This window comes from Hordeum vulgare, chromosome 1H (assembly GCF_904849725.1).
Source record: "Hordeum vulgare subsp. vulgare chromosome 1H, MorexV3_pseudomolecules_assembly, whole genome shotgun sequence".
NCBI lineage: Eukaryota > Viridiplantae > Streptophyta > Magnoliopsida > Poales > Poaceae > Hordeum > Hordeum vulgare.
In genome coordinates, this window is record NC_058518.1 from 291,021,876 (window position 1) to 291,033,525 (window position 11,650).

Here is an 11,650-nt window from a genome sequence, read left to right on the forward strand (position 1 = left end):
GACAGCTAAAGTTTCTTGAACCACAGGAAAGGGTGCTTGTCCTCTCACACACAGAAAAGAAGTGTCTGTCCCCAGTCTGGTAGCTAATTTTCAGTTGTATAGGCTCCCTATTTCGATTAAGATGAGTAGGTAAATCAGCATACTATAGGGTTGTTTTACTATAGCGACTGCAACTCAGAAATCAGAATTCAAATTCACGGCATACAAGCTAGAATAACTTGACCTCAAGGTAAATTCTTGATTGTGAAAATGCAGACCAAAGCATAGAACAAGGGACAAGAAGAGTGGTCTCAGATCGTCAATGTCACGCAAGCAGATACTTGTAACATAAATGACGGTCATATACTTACATGTACAAAAGAGGAATTTTAAACAATTACATTGCTCTCATATATACTTACAAGAAAGCACCCACTCATTTATATATAAAATATAGATACATAACTGTAGTTACAAATCAATCACTATCACACAAGAAAAATGCGGTCATACGCAGTACAACGCCTTTTACCTGGCTGAAAACTGTGAAACTGAGACAGTGGCCCTGGATGCAGAGGATGAACTGGAGGAGGATGTTTCCCCTCGCAATCTACTTGTTGAATCAATAAATGTGGGCCTTGTGGGCTGTAAATCTGAAGAATTTCTTGATAACAACAACACAACTACCTCTGACATTGTTGGCCTTGAAGCAACCGCTGATTGGGTGCACAGAAGTGCTATCTCTATTATTTTCTTTACCTCATCTGGCTTGTATTCTTCAGGATTTAACGATTCGTCCACCAAGCTAATCAAGTTCCCATTTTCATATAGCTTCCATGCCTGCACAATTGACAGGTATAAGAAAATATCTAATTGACTATCTCAAGATAGCATAAAGTGTGTACATAATGAAACCTCAATATAATAAGTACAAAATGGTCATATGAACCATTAAAGCCTTTTTCTAAGATATACATGGTATAATCTTGATCCTTGTGAAGATTTTCTGGAGAAGCATAAACACTAGGAAATGCTTACTTAGAAAGAATTTTATCAATTTTTACTTGTTAAATCAGCAATGCATAGAGTGAAAAAACCAGCCAAGGCATTCACATCACCAAATTAGGAAGTGGAAGTAAAAAAGAAATATACACACATAAGGACATATCAAAGACTTGTGTAAGTGGCTATGTGAGATATGCAAGTCATATGGAGTAATTTACAGCACCGAGAAAAGCCAAGTTTTCAGAAGAAAGATGGATACCGATTCAAGTAGGTACTGTGTTTCAGGCTCCAGCCTTGTATCATTGCTCTTCCGACCACTTATTATTTCCAGAATGACTACGCCAAAGCTGTATGTGTCAACCTTCTCTGATAGTTGCCCATGGATTGCGTACTCGGGAGCAGTGTAACCCCTGTTCAAATAGTAAAGTATAATCATCAGAAAAATAGGCTAGGTGTCCAATGTAATATCTGAAAGTTCAAACTTACAGTGTTCCTGCAAATTTAGTGCTGAGATGGCTATGATCATCAGGGAGGAGCCTTGCCAAACCAAAATCAGCAATCTTAGGCTGGAAGTCATCATCAAGAAGAACATTGCTAGATTTAATATCACGGTGTATGATACACACATGGAACTCTTCATGAAGATACGCAAGGCCACGAGCCATGCCAACAATGATGTTAAATCGTTGCTTCCAGTTAAGTGTTCCACGTCTCTCACCTGTTATACCAGAATGTGTAAATGTGAGGTCATTACTTGAGAGGTGCAAGTCAGCACTGTCACAAGCTAATCAACTCGGTTTGCAAGATAGACAAAGTAATTGCCTTCCTAAAAACTTAAAACAACTTATATCAGAAACACCATATAGGATATTTTCCCACATGTCAAGTAGATGAAGAAGCAAGGATCAAAGGAGCATACCGAAGAGGAACTTGTCAAGGCTACTGTTCACCATATATTCATAAACAAGCAGGCATTCGGAACCCTTGCGAGAACAACCAAGAAGCCTAACAAGATTTCGGTGATGAACATTGCTAATCAACTTCACCTCAATTTCAAAATCTGCTTTGGCCCTGCTGGTTTGCATCACTGTCAATCTTTTTACTGCAACAGTTTTCCCATTTTTCAGCAAACCCTGTTAGAAAGACAGTTTTCAATAATCATTTTTGCAATAAACTAATAAAGCACTGCAAAAAGCAACTTGGTAATCAGTGATCGGAATGCTCTTATTCTGTTTTTCCATTCTGTAGCATTGCCTTTTGTCTGCAAATCTTCACAAGTGGATTAAACATTTGAAGATCACTATACCTTAAATACATCTCCAAAACCACCTTCTCCAAGTTTACTTTTCTCACTGAAATTATTGGTTGCAGCCTTAAGATCATGATAGTAAAAACTGGTTGGACCTTGTAGTTCCGTTGCTCCAAGTATATCACCTAAAAGAACGTACCGACATAAGAGGAAACATAGAAGCAAACAGAGATTATTCGATTATTCTTTTCCAATTAACTTTCCAGAAACAAATTAACGCACAAAATACGGAAACTCTTAAAAAAATACAAAATTAGGAAATGTAAATGCAAAAAAAAATGTTCATTGCTAAACTCCAATACATTTAATAAATAAGTCCTTGTAAAATTAGGAAATTACTGGAGTTTCCAGGTAACCTGGTTGCTGTGAACAATGCTTGGACAAACAGAACCTGCCCCTACCAATCAACACTTCATATTTACTTGAATAGTGCTACACAATAACAGAAAAAATAAGACAATATCAAGAAAAAAAGAACAAAACACATACAAAATTAAATATCTGCAACATAACTAGAAATTATTGGATTGATACAAAGTTGATTTTTGACATTCTGAAATATGTATGTTCTCTGGTCAGTTTATGCTTGTATATTGTAAATATAAAATCAAAGTTATCTTGTACAAAAGGAAACAAATGGTTGTAGTCACACTGTTCAAACAATAAGTTGAACACTATCCTTTTGTGAGGGTAGATTTCATCATATTTTTGCATGAATTTTGCAGATGATCATTTTATAATGTGATGCACATCTGTAAACATTTTGAGGTCACTTGAAGATGCACAAGTAGGCAAACCCTAAGCTCAAGCACACACCCTGGCATGTACAAAATCCACTCTATTTTTCATATCACTAAATCAGTCTTTGTCCCATGGCGAAAATGATCGCTTCCATGAAAATTTACAGGCATATAAAGGAACCTAACATTTGAATTTATCGTTTTCCAAAATTCTTTTATATTATGAAATACTTTTTTCAGAGTATAAAGGCATTGTTGTTGTTGCTGTATCATGGAATACTATTTTCAAATTTATCGTTCACTGCAGGAGCAATTATGCTACAACAGAGAGGACATCAAAGTATCTGGGGCATGACTATGAAAACATGTCTACTTCTTCCTTTGAAAAAAACAGAGAGGAAATGTTTTTATATTTGTAACCAACTTCTTACATTCACTTTATATTCAGAGAATTCTGTAGGATGTAAGTTGTCAACTGCAATTAGTTACATACCTGCATTACTAATCAAAGGCAGTATAGTTATCTAATATACCTGCCTTAATAATTAAAGGCAGCCTAACTATAATGGAAATGATAGTGGCCAGGTAACACTGAAAATCTTGTGTATCATGCCGGCATCAATAGATGATTGATGACCATTGATGTAAAACAAGCTACACACTGCATGCCATCATCATCACAGGACAATAGTGGCATGGCATTGCAGATGTTCTCATGAAAGGCAACTCGGAAGTTACAAAATCACTGGACTACCCAAGTGACGATTCCATGATAAATGACAGCAACTTTGACCATGTTACTAAGATAAATTGAAAACTTGACAAGAACCAAAGAGCTTTAACTTCAGGAAAACAGCATTTACCTCTCCGGGGCTTCTGCAGCTTCCTACACCGACGGATCCACAACAAAGCGAGTAACCCTAGAAGCAACAGGAAGGCTACACCTCCCAAAATGCCTCCTATGATGGCTCCCTTCCCACTTGATTTTCCTGAACCAAATCATGAATTATGAGATCTGAACTGAGGACAGCTTGAATTGGAAACCTTTTTTTTTGTAAAATTATATAGCAATCCAATTGTCATTAAAGTCCAAGATAAACCACCCCTCTGGAGCTAATAAACATGTCTTTACCTTACTAACAAAGATAGAGAACATCAAAGTTCACACTCACCCCAAACATTGGATTCCCAATGTACCAAAATAGGACCTATGGGATCTAAAGCTGAGGATTTAACTTCTTTTTTCATGTATCACATAACTAATTCTCATGAAGTCCCCAGTTTGCTGCTTCTACACACACCCTATCACAAAAGTTTTGCACATAATCCAGCCAATCGATGCAGCAAATGTTTCTAACCCCCCCCCCCTGGATTCAAACCTAGAAGCATTTTCATTGTTATGATAATTGATCTGGTCATCACAATTATTTTTAAGAGTAATTCCATTTTTTACCGTAAGTTTCACGTTTGTGACAACAATTAACTCATTTAGCAGATTTTTCACATTTCTACCCCATTTAAGCAACCTGGCAAAATATAAAAATAAAATAAAAAGGGGTAAAGTGAGGCACACGTTTGCTTAGGACTCCTTTGGTTCATCATAGGAATAGGAAAGTCATAGTAAATGAGATGCATGCATCTCAAATCCTATGAATAGGAATAGAAAAGGAGATGCCCTTTGATTCACACCATAGGATTTTTTCCATTGAGTCTAGGCTAATGTTTCTTTTCCTATGAAATGTGGAGGATAGGATTCATTCCTACAAACCAAAGGGCTCTAAAAAAATTCCTATAGAAATCCCATCCTATGAAAATCCTACGAAATTCCTCCAAACCAAAGGAGGTCTTAAATGGGGTAACAATGTGAAAAAACTGTTAAATTGGGTAATTGTTTCTTTTTATAATTGTGACAGCAGGAGAGATTCCACAAACATGAAACTTAGGGTAAAAAGTGGAATTAAGAGCTCCTTTGATACAAAGAAATCCTATAGGATTTTTGGAGGATTGAAATCCTTAGGAATTTTTCCTACATTGGTCGTTTGATTCATAGGATTGGATCCCATAGGAATTTTTCCTATGTAATCTTTTGTACTATATTTCATAGGAAATCTAACATCCACTCCAACCTTTTTTATAATTTCTTTATTTTTCATGTGGCATCAAACACTCTTTGCTAATCCTGTAGGATTCAAATGGACATGTCACTCCAACCCTCTACTTTTTCTATTCCTGCGTTTTCAAAATCCTACAAATCAAAGAGGCCCTAACTCTATTTCTAATTTGCTAACGTAGGACTAATAACCTCGGAAAAGATTAGGGCAATTGTAAACAAGGATATACTGCAGCAGTGAGACTTTGGAACTCGTCAATAAATCTATACCGGTCGTGCCAGCAACAAAAATGGGCAAAGAGCCAAAGATGGCCTAGGCACAACACAGAACACACAACTATATAAAAAAACTTACCAAGCAGCTAGCTTGGTAAGCTACCAACAAAAACCTGCAATCAAACTATATAAAAAAACTTCTCGAAGCTAGTACCAGATCACAACATTTTTCACATTTTCACAACCTGGAGTATGTTAACGACTAACGCAAAACACAAGGATGAATCTGATGTGTAAATGAGGTGAACTCACCAGAGCGCAAGTATGTCGCCAGGTCTACGGTGGCATTAGCTGGGAAGAACCGCTTATCAGAGTACCTCATGAAGCATCCTGCGTCCACGGCGCGGCCGTCAGAATTGGGCGAGCAGCCGCCAATGTTCCTAGAAGCCACCTGCAAGCACTGCGCGCACCCCTCCGCCCCGACCGTCTCCACACACTGCGCCATCGCGTACACCCCGGCACCCGCGGCGGCCGCAGCCAGCCTCGGTACGCGAGGCACCGCGACCACGAGGTCGCCGATCAGCGCCCGCACCGCGCCGTCGAAGCCGCCGCCTGCCACGGCGGAGCCATTGCAGAGCTGCGTGTTGCCGGGGAGCGTGGACTGGTCGAAGAAGGCCGCGCTCTCGTACCGTATGACGCAGCCGTCGAGGATGGCGCGCCCGCCGTTGGCGGCGCCGCAGGAGGCGCGGATGCGCGCCGCGGCGGCGTCGAAGCAGGCGAGGCAGTCCCTCCCGGTGACGTACGGGCGGCACTGCGCCAGCGCGAACGCCGGCGCGGCGGCGCGCGGCTCCGAGGCCGTGGCGAAGCCGCCGGCGGAGAGGTTGGCGCGGAGTTTGGCGAAGGTGGAGTTGAGGGCGACGAGGAAGGCGGCCGTGGGCGTGGCGTTGTACTGGCTGCACCCCAGGTTGAGCAGCGTGGCCTGCGGGTCAGCGACGACGGACGACGGGGCCAGCGCGGAGGCGAGTGCCAGCACTAGAGCCGGCAGCAGCGGGAGGCGAGCTATGCGGTGCATCGGCACCGCCGGCGGGCGGAGGGAAGGGAGAGGAGAAATCGCCGTGGCCGCTGGGTTTTGGACGACAGCGGCGCGGCAGGGCAGGGTGGTGTGATGGGGATGGGTTTGTGTTGAATGGCGAAGTCGGGATGTCTGGAACAGGTGATTGGTTCGAGGTGGTATAAATATTGGGATGAGGGATAATCATGTGTCAGGTTCAGATTTACTAATAATTTAGTACTATTTTCCAAGAAGCAATCTCACTCTTTTTTTCATGTCGCCGGAATGCCTTTGTTTAATCAAAACTGAAAACGGCTGGGGTGTTTGGTGTACATGCCCCGCTAGTGCTGCAAAAAACTAAAAAATAGGCCAATTTCATTTTTGTCCCTGTTTCCATCCCCGGGTTTTGCCCTTACTTTTTGGACATGCTCAGTTTTGTCCTTAGTTTTTTCCCTTCGTTAGCTCGAATGCCCTTCTGTCACAGCTCCGCTTGGTCAGCGTCGTTTGACCGTGACGGCTCGACGTTTTGAACACATTTGCCCCTGGGTTTAATACCCCCTCTCATTTAGTCGTCTTCTAGCTCCCGCTGCACAAGAAAACAGAGAAGCGGCTGGGAGAAGAGGTGTGACATCGTGGTGTGGGGAGAGGCCGGAAGGACCATGGCGACGTCGGCCATCTCGTCGGAGAACTCGTCGTCGGCAGCCGAACAGGTTTTATAGCTCATCTGGTCCCCTGCTTTTCTAGGGTTTGGTAGATTTGGGGGTTAATTTCTGGATCTTGGCCTGATTTAGGTGGATGGGGTAGGCATTGTTCAGCACGGCTCTGAGTTCTACTTGGCAGACTCGACGTACTGTGGCTTGGAGCTGCGCTCGAAGCATCGTTGTCCGGGGCACCGGCTAATCCCGGCTCGTCGTGTCGCCTGGGGAGGCGCAAGCACTGGACGTCGTTTTTTGGGTTGCCCTCTGGATGTATGATTTCATTTGCATTGCATTTTCGTTTCCATTTTCTGATTTAACTTTCAAGTATAATTTTAATCAAATTTATTGATTCAGTTGCCAGATGAATGTGAATGGGTAGTTTGGGTTGACCCACCACCTCCAGAACGTGTTGGTCTTGCCTTTGAAGAACTGCACGGAATGATCGAACATAGTTGGATCAAAAGTCACCATCTGGGGAAGAGAGCAATTGATCTTGCGAAGAAGAATCGTGCATTGAACAAGGAGTTGAAGAAAATGAAAGAAATGATGTGCATAGGGACAATGTTGTTTGCTAGCATTTTTATTTGTTTTCTAGCAATCTCAATGGCTGTCTGTGCACAGAATGCACATTAGTTTATGATCTATGTAGCTCAAATGCACTTGCTATGTTATGAAGTTGTAATGAACATATGAAGTTGTATGACCCAACAATTTGCAAATGCATGTATTGTGAAAAGAAATATGTAACATGAATCTTGCTGGAACATAAGTAGCATTTGATATTCTTCAACAACCAAAAGAACATAGTTCACAACCAATCTTGCTGCAACTAGACATAGTTCACAAGCAGCATTTGACATTCTTCAACAACCAAAAGAACATAGTTCACAACCGACCAACAGATCCTCAATCAGTTAAGCGCCCTCGAGCCCGATCTAGAGCGTCCAGGGTATTTCAAGGGGTATACTTTAGAACACGCGTGGACTCACAAGCCATGCTTGTGGGATCTGCCTTACTTCAAAGACCTCCTTCTTCCACACAACATTGACATCATGCATACTAAAAAATATATTGGAGAGGCCATTTTTGGTACATTGTTCGACATAGATGGGAAGTCAAAGGATAATACTAAGGCTAGAATCGATCAAGAGACACTATATCATAGATCATTAGAAAACATGCGACAATCGCTTGGAAAGCAGAAGTGGTCGAAGCCAAAGGTCTAGTTCAATCTTGGAAGGCCAACTATGAGGGAAATTATCTTGTGAGTCAAAATGCACTTGATGTTCCCCGATGGGTATGCAGCGACTCTAAAGAGGGGATCGATTCTTGAAAAATTGAAAATATTTGGTCTCAGGGATCATGACTGGCACATATGGCTTGATCGGGTAATGTCGGTGATGTTATGTGGCTTTATTCCTGAGGATGAATGGCTAGTACTGGCAGAGCTGAGCTATTTCTTCCGTGTTCTTTGTGCAAAGGAACTGTCGCCTGGCGTGGTAGATGACATCAAGGAGTTGGCGCCGGAGTTGCTTTGCAAGTTAGAGAAGATCTTTCCATTGAGGTTCTTTAATCCAATGCAACATTGATTTTACATCTCCTGACTGAGGCAAGATTGGGTGGGCCTGTGCAAAACCGTTGGTGCTTTGCAACTGAGAGGATGGCAGACGACAAAGGGGGCGAACGGAAACGGTTTCCAAAAACGGCAGACGACAAAGGTGTGAAAGATGGCAGATAGCAATGGCGACATAAGGCAAAGATGGCGACGCCGGCTGATAGTAAACACTCCGTTAGCCACCTAATGGAGTCTGTGCGTGTGGGCTGCCGTCTACCCTCTTTACCGTTTCCCGGCTCATGGCAAAGACCTTTGTCGTTCGCAGTCTGTCGGTAGACGGCAAAGAAGCTCCTTTACCGGCGCAAGCAGCTGAAAAAGTTTTGTCGACTGCTGGCGAATGGCAAAGGCCTTTGCCGTCCGTAGAGTTGGCCTTTGCCGTGTGCCACGGCTGATGGCAAAGATGCGGATTCCTATAGTGATTGAACCCATTAAATGCACCACTCCCACTGAAGAGAAATCAGTCTAATTGGCCAAACCAAATCAATAGATCAGAGAGAAGTATGAAGCTATCATAATCACGCATAAAAATGACCAACAAAGATTCATAAACTTTCATGAATAATCTGAACATAAATCCACAATTCATTGGATCCCAACAAACACACTACAAAGATGATTACATAGGATTGATCACCGTGAGAATCACGGTGATCTTTTGTGGGATCGAGAAGTGACGTCTAGAGGGGGTGAATAGAGTACTTAGCAAAATAAAAACCTAACCTTTTCCCAATTTTATTGATTGGCAAGTTTTAGCACGTCTAGCACACCCTACACATGCAGGTCAACAAGTATGGTAGTGGAAATAAAGACATGCACCTGATAATTAGAAGTAGAGATAGGAAGATCAAACGCAAAGATCACACACAGATTTTTGACGTGATTCCGATAGGTGGTGCTATCATACGCCCACGTTGATGGAGACTTCAACCCATGGAGAGTAACGGTTGCGCGAGTCCACGGAGGGCTCCACCGACAAGGTGTCCACAAAGAAGCAACCTTGTCTATACCATCATGGCTTACATCCACGAAGGACTAACCTCACTCGGGGTAGATCTTCATGAAAGTAGGAGATCTCCTTGCCCTTACAAACTTCTTGGTTAAACTCCACACGAAGTCGAAGGCTCCCAAGAGACACTAATCAATATAGGAGACACCAGTCTCCAAAAGGTAATAGATGTGGCATGATGATGAGCTCCTTTCTCTTGTGCTTCAAAATATAGTCTCCTCAACACTCATTCACTCTTTCATGGATTTGGCTTGGTAGAAGAGATTGATTCGGTGGAAAGCAACTTGGGGAGGCTAGGGTTGGCTCAGGATTCTATCTAGGGTAAAACTTGGTAGGGCCGATTACAAAATATTGGTGGCACCGAATTCAAGTATTGGGGTTCGGACAAAATATTTTTGTGGGAGAACTCATGAGTATTTCTGGTGGCTAACTCTAAGCACTTGGGCAACCACATCATCACAGATACCTCATCCCCTTTTAATGGTACTAGCATTCCTATGGACTCAAATGTCATTTCTCACAAAATATAAAATGTAGATTCTTGAAGCTTGAGGCTTGGTGTGACATCCTCGACTTTTGCTATAGTAATGATTGTAATTAAGCGACAGTGACCTCGCGCTAATGATGCCACGTCACCGTGGATTATATCAATGTTCTCATGTTGGTTGTAACCGAATCAAAATTCGAAACCTAAAATTACAGTCGAACGTGAAAGGTTTTGTATTCTTGAAATAAAACGTCGGGGAGTATAAGAAATGTGCTAGAGGATTATAATATCAAATCACGCACTTTAGGAATTATGGGTAACCCCTATATATTTAAAAGAGGAGCTTTAAATAAAATAAGTAAAGAAATATAGTAAATAAAAAGAATAAAAGAAAGAAAGAATTAAAGGTATATATAATAAATTATAAAAGAAAGTAAATAAAATTAGATAATAAATATAATTAGAATTAATAATAAAAAGAAAGTATTAAAAAAAGGAAAATAACCCCCTCCCCCTGGCCGAATTGGGCCTACCAGGCCCCCCTAATTCGGCCCACCCCTCCCTGGGTATAAAGCCCCATGAGGGGCAAACCCTAGCCGAAACCCACCCCATCCCAGCTCCCCGCCGCCGCCAGAGGCCCCGTAGCCTCGCCTCCCACCAACCCCTCGAGGGGGCCTCTCCCCACCTACCACCGAGCGCTCGCACCTACCCCGCTCTCCTCCCCCCACGAGAACCCTTCCTCCCCTCGGTCTCCCCACCCACCTCTCGTTCTTTCCCCACCGACAGCCAGCGCTCCACCTCGCCCCGAGAGCCTTCCAGATCCCCTTCGGCCCCCACCCTCCCCTCGGTTCCTCTCTCCCTCCCTGCTCGCCCGATCCCCCTGCTCGCCCGAGGACCGAGCCCCTCTCCCTGGCGGCACCACCCCCTGGACACCAAGCCCCAACCCTAGGTCGGCCTCCCTCTCCCTCCCATCTCGCCGGCGACCCACCTCACCCCCGGGAGCCCCATCTTCCGCCGGCCAATCTCCCTTCCCCTTGGGACCGAGCCCCTTCCCTACCCCTCGGCCATCCTCCCCAGGAACTCCATCTCACCGGCTGGAGCCCACTCTGGCGGCTCCATTCCCGAGGGGCCCTCCTCACCGGGGCCCCTCTCGGCTCCCCTCACTAACACGTCCTCGTCGGAACCGCGCCATCACCGTCACCCGCCTCGTCCTCCTCCTCGCCGTCACCTCTGCCTCCCGAGAACTACGGCTTCATCGGGCCCTCTTGTCAATGTCGGTGAGCCCCTCCTCGGGCTCCTCCCACCATCTCCTTCCTCGCGTCGTCCCGGTCCCGTTTCGACAAACGACGTTCTGATCCGACGCCGTTAGGTTCGCGTAGGTGATCTTGGAGGTGTGTCCCTCTCTTTGTGATGTTGAGTTCTCTGTTAAGCACA

At 43.8% G+C, this 11,650-nt stretch overlaps 1 protein-coding gene across 1 annotated transcript; it reads right to left on the reverse strand.

The window, feature by feature from the left end:
• Positions 1 to 293: 293 nt before the first annotated feature.
• LOC123431512 (putative receptor-like protein kinase At4g00960) lies at positions 294 to 6,559 on the reverse strand. The gene is made up of 7 exons (XM_045115332.1): positions 5,672 to 6,559; positions 3,897 to 4,022; positions 2,291 to 2,418; positions 1,904 to 2,117; positions 1,471 to 1,702; positions 1,244 to 1,394; positions 294 to 819 (listed from the first exon to the last, which is right to left on the reverse strand). Exons 1-7 carry the CDS (start codon positions 6,429 to 6,431, stop codon positions 508 to 510), a joined length of 1,923 nt encoding a protein of 640 aa, XP_044971267.1. The 5' UTR covers positions 6,432 to 6,559; the 3' UTR covers positions 294 to 507.
• Positions 6,560 to 11,650: the final 5,091 nt, after the last annotated feature.